This window comes from Manis javanica, chromosome 6 (genome assembly GCF_040802235.1).
Source record: "Manis javanica isolate MJ-LG chromosome 6, MJ_LKY, whole genome shotgun sequence".
Lineage (NCBI taxonomy): Eukaryota > Metazoa > Chordata > Mammalia > Pholidota > Manidae > Manis > Manis javanica.
The window spans coordinates 42,907,517-42,923,700 of record NC_133161.1 but is presented as its reverse complement, the minus strand read 5'-3'; the positions used below and the strand labels follow the sequence as shown (position 1 = coordinate 42,923,700).

Genomic DNA, 16,184 nt, shown 5'->3' with positions numbered 1-16,184 from the left:
TTTCTCCACGTCCTCGCAAACACTGTCATTTCTTGTATTCTGGCCATCCTAGCTGGTGTGAGGTGATATCTCTTTGTGGTTTTGACTTGCATTTCCCTGGTGATTAGTGATGTAGAACATCTTTTTGTGTGCTTGTTGGCCATCTGTATTTCTTCTTTGGAAAAATCTCTGTTTCAGGTTCTCCACCCATTTTTTAATGGGGTTATTTGTTTTTTTTTTGGTCTGGAGGTGTATGCATTTTTTATGTATTTTGCATGTAACCCCTTATTGGATAAATTATTTACAAATACTTTCTCCCATGCTGTAGGTTGCCTTTTTGTTCTGCTGATGATATCCTTTGCTGTACAGAAGATTTTAGTTTGATATAGTCCCACTTGTTCAATTTTTATTTTGTTTCTGTTGCCCAAGATGTGTCCGGAAAAAAATTGTCATGCTTATGTTCAAGAGATTTTTACCTATATTTTCTTCTAAGAATTTTATGGTTTCATTTCTTATGTTGAGGTCTTAGATCTATTTTAAGTTTAATTTTGTGTGTGGAGTTAGACAGTAATCCAATTTCATTCTCTTGTACGTAGCTGTCCAGTTCTCCCAACCCCAGTTGTTGAAGAGACTGTCTTTTCCTCATTGTATATTCATGACTCCTTTATCATATATTAATTGACCCTATATGCATGGGTTTATATCTGGGCTCTCTCTTTTGTTCCACTGAACTATGGGTCTGTTTCTGTGCCAGCACCATACTGTTTTAATTACTATAGCATTGTAGTGTACTTGAAGTCAGTGAGCGGCTCTCTCTTTTGTTCCACTGAACTATGGGTCTGTTTCTGTGCCAGCACCATACTGTTTTAATTACTATAGCTTTGTAGTGTATTTGAAGTCAGTGAGCATAATCCTCTCAGCTTGTTCTTCTTTCTCAGGATTGCTTTGGCTATTCAGGGTCTTTTGTAGTTCCATATGAATGTTAGGATTATTTGCTCTAGTTCATTGAAAAATGCCATTGGTATTTTGATAGGGATTATACTGAATCTGTAAATTGCTTTGGGCCAGATGGCCATTTTGACAATACCAATTCTGGCTATCCATGAGCATGGGATAGATTTCCATTTATTTGTGTCTTCTTTAATTTCTCTCATGAATGTCTTAATAGTTTTTAGGGTATAGGCCTTTCACCTCCTTGGTTAGGTTAATTCCTAGGTATTTTATTCTTTTTGATGCAGGTATAAATGGAATTATTTTCCTGATTTCTCTTCTGCTAGTTTGTTGTTAGTATATAGGAACACAACAGATTTCTGTGTATTAATTTTGTATCCTGCAACATTGCTAAATTCAGTTATTAGTTCTAAAATATTTTGATGGAGTCTTTAGGGTTTTCTACACATAATATCATGTCATCTACAAGGAGTGACTGTTTAATGTCTTCCTTTTATCTCTTTATTTTGTCTGACTACTGTGGCTAGGACCTCCAGTACTATAAAATACTATATCCTATACAGTATACTCCAGTATACAAAATACTCCAGTACTTTGAATAAAAGTGGTGAGAGTGGGCATCTTTGTCTTGGTTCCAATCTTAGAGGAAAAGCTTTCAGCTTTTCACTATTATGTATGATGTTGACTGTGGGTTTGTCATATATGGCCTTTATTATGTTGAGGTACGTATCCTCTATACCCATTTTGTTGAGGTTTTTTATCATGAATGGATGTTGAATTTTGTCAAATGCTTTTTCAGCATCTGTGAGATGATCATGTGGTTCTTATCCTTCTTTTTGTTAATGTGATATATGATATTGATGGATTTTTGAATGTTGTACCATTCTTGCATCCCTGGAATAAATCCCACTTGGTCATGTTGGATGATCTTTTTGACGTATTTTTGAATTCAGTTTACTAATACTTTGTTCAGGATTTTTGCATCTATATTCATTAGGGATATTGGTCTGTAATTTCCTTTTGTGGTGTCTTTGTCTGGTTTTGGTATTAGAGTGATGCTGGCTCCATAGAGTAAGTTTGGAAGTATTCCCTCCTCTTCTACTTTTTGGAAAACTTTAAGAAGGATGGGTATTATCTGTTTTTTAAGTGTTTGGTAGAATTCAGCTGTGAAACCATTTGTGCCTGGAGTTTTGTTTTTAGGTAGTTTTTTGATTACCAATTCAATTTCATTGCTGGTAATTGGTCTGTTCAGATTTTCTGTTTCTTCTTGTGTTAATCTTGGAAGTTTGTATATTTCCCGAAAGTTGTCCATTTCTTCTATGTTGTCCAGTTTATTAGAATATAATTTTTCATAGTATTCTGTAATAATTTTTTGTATTTATGTGGTGTCTTGTGATTATTCCTTCTTTGTTTCTGATTTTGTTCATTTGTATACACTCTCCTTTTTTCTTGGTATGTCTGCCTAGGGGTTCATCTATTTTGTTTATTTTCTCAAAGAGCCAGCTCCTGGTTTCATTGATTTTTTTTTCTATTTTATTTTTTTCTATTTTACTTATTTCTATGCTGATCTTTATTATGTCCCTCCTTCTATTGACTTTGGGCTTCATTTGTTCTTCTTTTTCTAATTTTTTAAATTGTGGTTTTAGATTGTTTGTTTAGGATTGTTCTTATTTCTTGAGGTAAGCCTGTATTGTTGTGTACTTCCCTCTTAGAACCACTTTTGCAATGTCCCACAAAATTTAAGCTATTGAATTTTTGTTTTCATTTGTCTCCATGTATTGCTTGATTTCCATTTTAATATGGTCATTGATCCATTAATTATTTAGTAGCATGTTGTTTAGCCTCCACGTGTTTGTGGGCTTTTTTGTTTTCTTTGTGTAATTTATTTCTAGTTTGTACCATTGTGATTTGAGAAGTTGCTTGATACAATTTGAACCTATTTGAATTTATTGAGGCTCTTCTTGTGGACTAGTATGTGAACTGTCTTGGAGAATGTTCCATGTGCACTTTAGAAATCCTGCTGCTTTTGCTTGGAATGTTCTGTAGATACCTGTTAAGTCTATCTAATTTAATATGTTGTTCAGTGCCTCTGTTTCCTTATTTATTTTCTGTCTTATTGATCTGTGTATTAATGTGAGTGGTGTGTTAAGGTCTCCTAAAATAAATGAGTTCTAGTCTATTTCCCCCTTTATTTCTGTTAGTATTTGTTTTACATATTTAGGTGCACCTATGTTGGGTGCATAGATATTTATAATGGTTATATCCTCTTGTTGGACTGATCCCTTTATCATTATGTAATGTCCTTCTTTGTCCCTTCATACTTTCTTCATTTTGAAGTCTGTTTTGTCTGCTCTAAGTACTGCTATTCCTGCTTTTTTCTCCTTATTATTTGCATGAAATATCTTTGTAGATGCATAAATTACTTTGCTGTGCTTACTTCAGCTTAACAGACATTTATTAGTGTATCTCCAATGTGCCCAGAATTTTATATTGTTGGATTTACAAAGATGAGGAAAATGGTTCTTGAGTTTATTTTTGGGTGAATGAGAGACATACAAACAGACCATTTCAATCAATGATTAGTTGTAGATGGAGGTAAGAGTTGGGCTCTGTGGGATCACAGATGGAGGATGATTGAGGAGGAAACAGAAGACATGGGTCTTAACCTGTGATGTCTCTCAGACGATAGTTTGGTTGATTCATTTGATTCAGGGACAGAGACCTTCGGTATTTATGATAATTTATTGCCCGCAAAGTTCACAGGTACGTTTGGCACCAAGTGAGGCTTGATGCACTGGTTCAAACAGAGTCTTCCATGGCCCCCTCTTAACTGTGTTTTTGTAAAAACCAAATGGCCTCTGCAATCCACACCCTATCCTCCTTTCCAATTACTGTAGTTAGTGAGTTACTAATTGGTTTATTTAAGTCCTGGCCTGCCTTGAAGCTTAGAGTGATGTCAGTCTCACTTGAACTTTATGGCTAAACATGGAAGGAGAGGGGAATGGGTGACCAGGACCAGCTAGCAAATGATCAATAGTTTCTTTGGGAAGGTAGTAGTATAAGCCAGAGTGGGGAAGAATGAGCCATCATGATGTATGTAGGAATAAGGAAATACTTAAACATTAATACATGTAGTGTAAGACTTAGAAAATAATTATAAAATAATAATGTGGTAGATTATTTACCACCTGCTGGATCTAGCTTCCATACATTACTTCATTTACTATTCACAACAACTAGCTAAGATAGGTACATAATCTTTCAGATAAAGTAACTTGATTCCACATTCACAGCTAAAATAGGTGGAGCTGGACTTAAATTCAGATTAACTGATTTTAGATGAAGATCACATGGACATGATAGTATATTAAGTACTCTCTTTTATATTGCTAGAGCTTCAGGAAATAAGATTTCATTTATCATGCTAAGGAGGCAAGTTTTCCTTGGGGCTCAAGTTTTCTTCAAGCCCCAGCTCTCTGTCATACCATGTTAAGGCAGTGGTTCTCAAACTTAAGCATGCATCAGATAGCCGTTAGGGTTTGTTAAAACCCAGAATTGCCAGGCACTAACACCAGAGTTTCAGTTTCAATAGTTCTAGAATGGGACCTCATAATTTGCATTTCCAAGAAGTTCCTGGATGGCTGTTGCTGATAGTCTGGGATATATAATTTTTTTTTAAGTTGAAGTATAGTTGATATATAATCTTATATTAGTTTCAAGTATACAATGCAGTGGTTCACCAGTTACCCACATTATCACACCCCTCACCCCAATTAGTGCAGTTACTATCTGCCAACATAGAAAGATGTTACAGAATCACTGGCATATTCTCCATGCTGTACTAGCATCCCTGTGACCAGACTGGGAACTACAGTTTGAGGACCACTTTTTTAAGGTCTTTGGGAGACTAAAGATTTGTTGTTCTGTGATATGCAAAATACTGAAATGAACTAAGCTTTTATTGGTACTTCTGCTTAGAAGTACACATGCTCTAACCTCACACTCTTCAATAATACAGATGTCAAGGGTATATTTTAGTTAAAGCAATACCCTCCCCCATATGTCAAAGTCATTGCACAAGTGTTTCGTTAATTGGGTTTCATCTGTCTCTCAGGTTTTTGACTTATTAAAATTAAATTTGTTCTCTTCTAGGTACTACTCAGTTCACTAATGCTCATTTTCCTCCTTGATTGTTGAAAAAATGAGTTTGTATACAGAAGGCATATTTCTAAACACTTCATTTCATTTGTCTATATTTTTATTGTGAAAATTTTAAATATCTGAAAAAGTAACATGAGCACCTATATTTCTACCATCTAGAGTCAACAGTTATTAATATATATATACACACATTTTTTTGATGAGTCATTTGAAAGTTAGAGATCTTGTGCCACTTAATCCATAAATATTCTCCCAATAAGAACATTCTCTTAGGTAATCACAGTACCATGATCACATGTAAGAAAATTAACAATAATTTCTAATGTTATCTGACATGCAGTCATATTCCAGTTTCCCCAGTTGTCCTAAAGTCTTCCATACCTGGTTGTTTTTTTGGTACCAGGATCCAATCAAATGAAACTAAATTTAAGAGTCAGCAACTCTGGATGGATCTTTAGGCTCAGATAAGTTCTGTGTTATTTAAGATACAGGTTTCATTGCTTTAAGAAAGACCCAATTTAATGATGCCTTAATGAGGAAGATGTTTATATCCATCATATGTAACCACCTGGAGACAAAATGGCCCAGGGTCAGTAGGGGGGCTCTTTTGTCCTCAATATGTGGCTACTATTTCTGAGCCTAAGACAGCTGTTCCAGTCGTACCATCATGATGGGAAGAAAGCAGGGGAGTGCATACCCAGTCCTTTTAAGGGCGTGTCTGGATGTTGTACATATCATCTCTGCTCCCTTCTCATTAGCAAGAATATAATTATATGATATATCTGTAATAGAGGCCTGGAAATACAGGTTTCATTTTGGATGGCCGTGTGTCTAGTGTTAACTCAAGTACGAGAAGAAAGAATGACTATTTAAGGGGAAGCAGTTAGCATCTCTGCTACAAGTTTTTTTTGCAAATGAGAGCTATATCAAATTATTAAATTCATTTAATAACTCCTAATACATTACAATATGACATTTCTCATTTTGAGATATATAGGGCTAGTGTACACCCCTACCCTGAGCCCAGACTGTTATTCTTTTTTGAGTTATTTAATATTTTTCATAGATGTATTTTATAGATGTTCTGTCATCTTTTTTGTTAGGGCATAGCTGTCACTGCTCAGAGCTGTCACTGTCTTCATATGTTTTCTAATTTGTCATTTTCTTTGGGTTAGGGAAACAGGTAGCAATTACTGTCATAATAATTCTACAATTTATTGTGTGTTTTATGTGTACTATACAGAGACTTTTACATCTTATTTCTAGCTTTGGAGCTCTTATACAAATACATGCATTTTGCAAATGAGGAGACTGAAGCACCCAGAATATCAGTTACTTATTTATGAGAACTACGATTGTTAGAGCCATATTTAAAATAGAAATTGATGCTTTCAATGAGAGCTGGGAACCATTCCCATAAAAAGTTGGCATGATTTTCACTATAAAAACTTTGCAGCATCTATTTAGACTATTTAGAGGCATTTTTATATTTTTACATTTTGCTAGGTGCAGACAGGTGGGATTGCTAAATAGTTAATTTCTAGATAGATGAGGTACTCTGAATATGTCTCTGTGAATATACTTTTATAGCATGCACACACAGCATATATAAATTCATACCGTTGTGAAGCCTTTAGTAAGCATAGGGAAGATTAGCTTAAAAAAAAACTTAAAACAGTGACTACAAAACCTACCATTCATTATAAAAGGATCTGATCATTGAGAAAATACTCTTAAAACAAACATTAATATAAATAATCCTTTTCTTTCTGAAGAGGTCTCAGAGAGGCTCAGGTGTCTGTTTAATGAACATTCATATGGTAAGACAATATTCGACCTGAAACACCTGTCAGTCTATTTTAGGGTATAAACCTATTGAATCAATTGAGATGAAGTGTGATGGAGTATGAGGGGTACAGTATGTTGCAGTAATAAGCACCCCCAAAATCTGTTCATTTTCTTTTTTAAAAAACTCCTTTGGCATATTTATTTTTGAGTGAAGTATTCTTTAAACTTCAAAATTTAAGTATAGTGTACTGGCACTGACATCTGTGATATGGAAGAATATGGGTTAGAGATGACAAATAAATTAGAGGATTGACCTTTTGTTTATTCCCTTAATGAGTAGCTTACTTTTTCTCTGACATGGTTCTTACATAATACATATCGGATACACTAATCATACTAGTAGAATATGAAAATTTATAGCCACTAGATCTTTCTCAGATTAGGGACACTGTACTGTATCATAGAAATCGTCATCATTATCATCATTCAGCATATTTTATGACCGGTGAATTTTGTAGTTAATAGTAGAAGTAGACAGTAGAAGTAGAAGGCCCTTTAAAATGAATCTGTAGTTTAGGGCAAGCTGTGATTAGTAATTTTCAGTATTAGTATTTTTCACTCCCAACAGAGCTTACCACTGATTTGCCTAATACATGTCTACGGATGTGGTCTGCTATGTTTAATGGATGGCTAAGTCATTTGAAATTATGATGCTGACATACTGTGAAGAAGAGAAGTAGCTTTGTGCTGGACAGTTTTTGTTATATTTCTGATTTTGGAAAAAATAAAAAATAACATCTTACAAAGAGTCATGATTTTTCTCAGGAAGGGATTATTTTGAGCTAGGGATTTTAGCATACAGTAAATGAAAGTAAGTGTATATAAAATTACAGACATCTTAAGAATTTAAAAATTATGAAATGTATATATGCTTATTTACCATAATCTGATAGTTTCATCGATTTTTAATTTACAGGTTAAACTGCTAATTTTACACCTAGGGGGGAAAATTAACTGTGACATATTTGTGGTAGGTAGATAACAAGAAATGAAAACCATCATATTTATGAACAGGTCACCTAATTTCCTCTAATTCTTCTTTAGGTCGAGATTTAATTTGTATCCAGTCTATGGATGGGATGCTGATGGTGTTTGAGCAGGAAAGCTATGCTTTTGGGAGATTTCTCCCTGGTTCTCTTCTTCCTGGCCCTCTTGCTTACAGTTCCCGTACAGATTCCTTCATTACTGTTTCTTCTTGCCGACAAGTGGAAAGTTACAAGTAAGTTTGAATGTTGATTCTTTTGAATCAGGACATTTGGTGCGTATGTTGCTGGTTAATTCTTTTCCCTTAAGAGCTTGAATATTACAAATGAAAATGAGACTGCTTTCTTTGATAAAGTATAACTGTGGTGACTTAGAGGATACATTTATGTATCATGAAATATTTGAAAGACAGTATTGTGCAGAGGCTGAGAGGAGGGATTGGAGAGAGGCAGACGTGAATGGGAATCCTGATTTTACTACTCACAGCTGTTTGGTGGTCACTTCCTTATCCGGGATTTATAGGGGATGGTAATAGCTATTTTGACAGGCTTGTTTAAAAGGATTAAATATAGGTCCAGTTGCCACCCATAGAAAATGCTAAAAAATTATTGTGACTGTTCCATGAATTTTAAGTAATAAAAAACATAAATAATAAAACACATAAATTATAAATAGTAAAACACTTTGTTGAGTGAAAAAAGACAGAAACAAAGATGTATATAGGAAATAATTTTAAATTATCATGACATAGAAGAGTACTGGCAAAAATACAAGTATTACTATGAATGGTTTTGAAAGAACAATTCCTTGTAGAAGTATGAAAATGACTCTATGAAAACAGTTTATGCTCTTTGCTAGAAATTCTTAATTGATTTTAGTGAGTTATATTTGAGAGAGACCTTTTTCTCCTTTACTGGATAAATTTTAATAAAAACTAAAGTATTGAGTTTTTGGAGGGAGTGTTTTTTGTTGGAAGGGAGAACAGGAAAAAGAAAGAAATCCATGCTGTGGAAAGAAATAGGCATGGAGGATTACAGTATCTTCAGTGACTTTATTGTTATCTGACTGATGGCAATATTTAGAACTTTAAACATCTAAGCACACTTCATTATAGCTTTTCGGTATTATTTTTTGTCACGTGATTTTTCCCAAGACAGGAAGAAAACATGAATTCGTCAGGCAACAACTGTAAATTTTTGTCTACAAGTTTCAATATTATGTGTTTATCAAATTAGTGCAGTGTTCCCTTCATAAGTGGCAATCTATCCTTTGTGAATTATTGTCAGGCTTTGAAGATTCAAAACTCTGAAAATAGGCAAATGTTTGTAACTAAGGAGAAGTTAATTGATGGAGATAGTGTATTATTATGTCATATTCCTTCTATAACTTTTATGGCTCTTGGCCAAAGGAGATGAATGAATTGTGGCATTGCTATTGGTAATAAATAAAATATTGTGTTTATTTTGAGAGGTTGAGAAAAATATCTGTATGGTTCATTCAAGTCTGCCAAAACTTAAGTCATACTGAGGAGCTCTGCTTGTCAGCTTTCCACCCAGCTCGGTGCCTCAGCTCGTGCCAAGTAGTGGCACTGGCAGTGGGGTCATGATGCAAAGGTTTGAGTGCTCCATGACTTACTCTTTGAAATATGTGCATCCAGGAGTGATTGGATGAGGAAGCAATGTGTAGGTTTTCTTAATGTTAGGGTTAATCTCACAGAAATGCACATTTTTAAAATTGTGGTAATTCTCCAACATACCTATATGTTAATTCATCTCCACATAGGATTAAAAAATGCACATTATGTTTATTATGTGGATCTTTTATAATGGTATAGATGCATGGGATATGAGATTATTGTGAAATGATGACAGTCAAGAGGGTTTATAATGTTAAATGGTATGTTGTTTTTATATACACTTTGAAGTTTAAAAGATTAAATGATAATCACTGGTGCAATTTAGGATGGGAGAAAGCACGAAAACTGTAGGTTTGTTCTTTTGAAACTTAATGATATCCATTTATAATCAGTTAATAGAAAAGACTTTTAAGACATAATTCATTTTCAATATTGATACTTAGTTACTTGAAAACTGCAATTATGTTCAAATGGGAACTAGGGAAGGTTGTGGATTGCAAACTTTAGTTTGCATAAGAATCACCTGGGCAGCTTGTTATAAAATACACACTTGCAGATTCCCATTTCCCAATATCTTAGATTTTGATTTAGTAGATCTGGAGATAAGACCTAGAAATTGTCATTGCAAATACATACTCTAGGTGATAACAATTTGAAACAACATTCAAGGGACATACCTTGAATGTTGTTTTTCTTTTGAAGAGAGAATTGTTGGTCTATTTTGGGGAAGAGGGGCTTAGGTACCATAATTCTCTTGACCAGGTTTGTCCAAACTCTGGGTCGTCTTTTATTCTTTTTCTTTCTTTTATTGGTCAGTTAGTCTGTCAGTAAATGCTGACCTTTCCACCATTTTCTTTCTTACTCAGCCCTTGCTTCCTATTGGTACTCAGGCCTTTATCTTCTCATTTGGACTTCTGGTTTTCTTGCCTTTAATCTAGACTTTGAGGGATCCTTTTGATATCTATCCTTTTAAACATCTCTTTAAATCAGAATAAATTTTGTTGCCTGTGGATAAAGTGAAGGCTCCTATGGCCAGGATTCTCACCTGGCTCTGGTTGGCTAGCTCACTACACATGTGTGGGCAATACATTGCTATCTATATAAAGAGCTCCGCCCAGTGCTCTGGGCGACACGGTGGCATGGCCATGCAACTGCAGGGCCGCAAGGCTGCAGGAGAGCAGAGCCCGGAGTGGTGGCAGCACCGAGGACAAAGACTGAGATGACTGAGGTGGGCAGAGAGGCCCAGAGGCAGAGACCGCTTGCTGCATGCAGACTCGCTCTGAGTGGATGGGATTCTAGTGCTTGACCTGCCACTGTGGAAATAAAGCTGGGTATAAACCCTTTCACACCAAGAACATTCCATTGTCATTCCTCACTGAATGTTGGTCTCACTGAATCCATAGTGAACTTGCCCAGGACTGAAACTCATTGGCAAGACAATTGGTGACAGCTGGCAGGATTCATTGTTGACAAAGGAAAAGAACTGGCTGCCCTCATGGGAGGAGTGTTTCAGTGGGCGGTTCCTGTGGATGGGGACATGTGGTCCGACATGGCTTGCCTCCTAGAGTACTGGGCCCCACCCCAAGACTGGGAGGGGTTGAGGCAAGACCTGAGGCAGTAAAGTTGGCCCTCAGCAAAATAGGAAATAAGTTAGAGAAACAGAGTCCCCATGAGGCTGCGGGAATGGTGGGAAGTTTTTTCCTCACAATATTGAGAAAAGCTGTAAGGGAGTGTGGATACAATGAGAGTTCCTGTGGCAGGATTCTCACCTGGCCCTGGCTGACTAGCTCACTGCACACCTGTGGGCAATACATGGCTGTTGACTCTATAAAAAGAGCTCTGCCCAGCGCTCTGGGCACGACACAGTGGCAGGGCTACAAGGCTGCAGGAGAGCAGAGCAGAGGCTGGAGTGGTGGCAGCACCAAGGACAGAGGCCCAGAGGATGGCTGTGCTGGATGGAGGGGCCCAGAAGCAGAGACTGGCTTGCTACGTGCAGACTCACTCTGAGTGAATGGGATTCTAGGGACTGACCTGCCACCTGGAAGTAAAGTTGGGTATAACCCTTTCACCCCAAGAACGTTTTGCTGTCAATTTCTTTGGTCACACTGAATCCATAGCGAACTTGCCCAGGGCTGAAACCCATTGGCAAGACAGGGAGAAAGATGTCCTCCTGCAGGAAGCACGAGAATGTGAGCTGCGAGGTGCCACTGAGGAGGGAAAAAAATTTGTTAATGACTGAAATGGCATCACTATGAGGTTCTGTGGAAATGGTAAAGAATGTTGTGGTAGCCCAACAGGAAGCAGCATGAGAAGCAGCAACACGAGGAGAAGCAGCAGCACGAGCGTGCAGGCTGCCAGGTGCCGAGGGGCAGGTGAAGGATGGAGTGGAGCCGTCAGCCCCAGAAATGAAGGAGTGGAGATCTGATGAACAGGTGAGGGTGGAGGCCCTGCTGGTGCCGGAGGCATCAGCCCCTCTGGTTTAAACCCCACTGGGTTCAAAGAAAGCTCCAAAGAAAACAGACTCGGCAACTGCGAGTTCCTCCAGGAGAGGTGCAGCCCGCTCCCCAGGTCCTGGAGCACTCCACGCTCTGCTTCTGTCCTCAGGCTCAAGCAATGAAAGCACAAAAGGAAATACAGTCTGCTACTCGAAGGAAGAATTTAAAGGGCCCCGTGAAGGTCACAAGGACACAGATGTGGGTTGGTTTGATAAAGGCAGGAGCAGACAGAAAGAAATTGAATGGAATTTCAAATAGAATCTCACGTGGCAACAACTGATACTGGAGGGGCAGTTCCGGCTGCTGAGGATGAAGCATAAGCCAGAAACGCGATCGGCCTGTGTGTCTGCAAGACTTTCTGCTGGAGAGGCTGGAGAAGGTGGGTATTGTAGGGCCCATCCATGGTTCTCTGGTTAACTCATTTGAGTAGAACTGATTTGAATACAGTCAGGATGACCACTGGTGGCAAAGGATCTCCTCAGGCTTGAGGGTTATTATAATTTGTCGTAATTATAATTTGTCGTAATTGTTATTTGTGTATTGTATTATGTTTTTGTGGAATTTGGTTACAATGTTCCATCTTCCTTGCACAGGCACTCTTGCAGAAGATTGAGGGCACATATATTGAGAGGCAGGAATCTTGGAGGGGTGGAGTATGGATAAAGTGAAGGTTCCTATGGAGGATTCCCACCTGGCCTGGTCAACTAGCTCAGTTTCATGTGTGGGCAATACATTGCTATTGACTCTATATGAAGAGCTCTGCCCAGTGCTTTGGGCAATGTGGTGGATTTGTGGAAGTTAATTGACAATATCTTTAAAAGGAGATTATGTTCTTCACTGGTCTTAAGACTCTGGTCAAATTGAAATATTTGTTATCTGTATGTGTTCAGGGCTTTTCTCTCCTCTTTTGCTCATGCTATACTCTGTCTGAAATGCTCTTACTTTTTTTCTCTGCATTTGGAAATCAATATCTGGAAGCCGCCTACTTCTCTTCAGTTCTTCCCTAACCTAGTTGTAGATAACATCTTCTTAGTTGACAGAGTAGTTTTTCCCTGCTTTCCACAGTGAAGTGCTGTTCACACTTTCACTGATACTATGTATTTGCTTGTTTTTCTCCCTGACTAGGCTAAATGAGCCTTGATGGTAGGGATTTTGTATCTCACCAAATGCCCAGCACTGTACTGCCAAAAGCAGATGTTTTACAAGAACTTGATGAAGGTTGGAAAGTTTGTAAGGAAAGCTTATCTTCTGTTACTGGCATCTTTCAATAAAAATGACTCTCCCTGGCATAGTAAAGAATGTTTTAGCTCTAGCTGAAGTGAACATAGTAATGCTCTGTATCCTGAGCTTCCATTTCCAGTAGAGTTCTCCAAGTTAAATATCAAGGTTCCAAAATCTCCCGGTACCCTTTGTGGTGACATTTGAATATTAATGATTTTGAAGGGTTTACTTTAGTGCTTTGTGACACTTGTATCCATGTTTTAGTTATTTCCTGCTGTTTTTAGGATGTGATTACAGAACGGCACTAAATTACATGGTTGAGTTTGTCATTGGTGCTCCACAGGACCTGTTAAGCATTTGTGGCTATTGGGTCAAGAAGTACTGCCGTTCACCTGGACTTGCCATTCATCTGGATTTGCTGTTCATCTGGACTGTTTGTTACCATAAACTGGGAGTGTAGAACAATCCTATTAGCGCCTTTCTGTCCTGAGAATCATGTATAACATTCTTTCATGAAATCTTATTACTTTGGCTGATTATTATTTCAGCACCTTCAACCAGGGAATTTCATTCTTAAGCTTTTATCAGTGAACACTTGAGTGGTAAGAAAAAAAAAATCCAAGTGTGTTATTTATTTCAGAATTTCCGAATCTGTCTAGAATTGTTTGGTTTTGGAAATAGATTTCTATGTACATTATTGGTCACAGTTAAGAGGATTTAGGGAGGAGGCATAAAATAGATGCTATTGTAAGGTTGTCATGATCTAAATATACTGTCAGTTACATTTGGTAGTAAAATACTCTGTGTTGTCTTCCAGGAAGAGAAATGTTCTGGATTTGGAAAAAAAAATTTTTTTGACTGTCTCTGCCTACTGTTTTGATATTAATGAGGCCACTTTAGGGGCTCACTTACTCCTTAGATGCAATGATAACTTTGTGGTTATGTTGACAAACAGGTGAAAGCTTTGGATTTTTGCAGCAATCTCATTAATATCCATATCATCCTTCAGTAGTTTGGTGTCTGCAGGAGATGAACTGCCTGTATAATTAAAATAGCCTGAGCTTAGATCTGTAGCAGGACTAGCTCTGGCTGACCTTATAGTCGGTCACCAGTGCATACTGTTTCTGTTACCATGAACTGGGAGGTGTAAAACAATCCTATTTGAAGATTGGAATGTGCAGTCTAATTTTTTGGCACTTTTGGAGACTTAGGGAGAAGGCCAGTCTTAGATGGTATGGAGACATTTGCTGTAGCTGCCTATGGAATTTTTTAGCATGGTTTTACAAGGCTAAGATCTTCACCCTCCTACTTTTTTTGTCTCATTTCCCATTACTCATTCCTCCCTTCCTCCCAAGCATTCCTCCCATGATTGCATCTCTCCTAAACTTCTGTCGTGGCCTTTCCTGTCTCTCACTGCTGCTTGCCTTTGCATGTGCTGTTTGCTTCACTATATGCCTTTTACCTTTTTACCAGCGTGATGAGTTTTCACTCATTCTTTAAAACCTACCTTTCTCCTCCTGAACCTGTGTCAAAAGTGTGTACTTCCTCCATCCCAATTACTTGTTTCTGCCACCATGTTCCCTTGGTGCTATGTGCATGACTTCTATTAGCACACAGCACTCAGCACTCTGAGTGACACTCACTTAATTGTATGTGAATCTCCACAATTGCTCTGGGAGGTCCTGATGGATACAGACCATGTAGTAGTTTTTTTATTGTCAGTGCTTGTATTAGATTCCTACTATATGTTCATTAAATGAATGAAATTCTATATACATTAAGCTTTCAGAGTAACCATAAGACTGATTTTCATGAACGCCTTGCAAAGCCTATCTTAATTAAGTCATTTTGCATCAGTTGAAATGGGAGGTTTCTTTTTTTTTCTTTTTACAAATGAAGTATTTCTGATGAGAAAGGATGGCTTAAGAGTTGGTATATGACATTTGAATACCAGTATACATTTCAAACCTTATTTAGATGTTCCACATTGTCTTTGTTCATTTAGATACTTGAATTTCACACTTTCAGACATCTGTCTCTTAGACAATATAAAATGTCTGAATATATCTATATGTTCCTCTAGGCTATGGAGGCACAGTGCGAAGAGTTTTGATTCCATAGGAAGGAAAGGAATCTGTGAACCTGATGTTTCTTCATTTACAGTAGAATTATAATTCTAACAATATACTATTAATAATGGGAGATAAGGAGATTTAAACTTTTTTGGCTAAGTTAATCATTTCTAGATTGAATAATATTTATAAATGCTCTTTAAGAATCATTTGAGCCAAATGTTTTTGTAATAAAAGCTTTAAAATACCTATAGAAAGTCATAATGTCCATAACACTTATTATTGAGAACTTATTACATATCAGGTAAATTATGAGGTGGTTGATCTCTATGTATAAATCTGTATCTATCTGTTAATCTATCAGTTAATAACTGGGCAACTAATATATACCAGATACTGTACTAGGTGCTAAGTTACTTAAAAATTCTTTTAACAATCTTTGAGTTGGAGATTATTATTCCCATTTTATAGATGGGACACAGAGTATTAATTTGCCAACATTCACTCAGCTAATAAGTGGTTTAGCTGGGGATTAAACTCAGTTCTTCTGGGTTTCATAAACTAAGTATTAATAATTTCCACTACATTTCACTGCTTAGCATAATTTATTCTACTTGGTGTTTTGCTGCTAGATCTGTCTTGAACATTATTATTTGTCACATAAAATTCTAATGAAAAGGCTTGGATAGTTGGCAGAGCTATTTTCCCAATATTGAAATTTGGGACATATGGTTATAATTTCTTTATCATGACAGTTTTATGTAGTCTCATGTCACAGTATCATTCAATGAGAATTCAGTCTTAAATTATACAGCTTTTAAGAACAAAGAAAAAGTG

The 16,184-nt window shown here is 37.0% G+C and overlaps 1 protein-coding gene across 6 annotated transcripts in view; it reads left to right on the top strand.

The window, feature by feature from the left end:
- The window catches only part of BBS9 (Bardet-Biedl syndrome 9), a 479,017-nt gene that overhangs the window by 129,900 nt on the left and 332,933 nt on the right, over window positions 1-16,184 (top strand). For all 6 annotated transcript variants that reach the window (XM_073238618.1, XM_073238620.1, XM_036990555.2 and 3 more), the window contains one exon: window positions 7,984-8,158. In XM_073238618.1, the coding sequence (XP_073094719.1) occupies window positions 7,984-8,158 (175 nt within the window). The remainder of the gene's footprint in view (window positions 1-7,983; window positions 8,159-16,184) is intronic.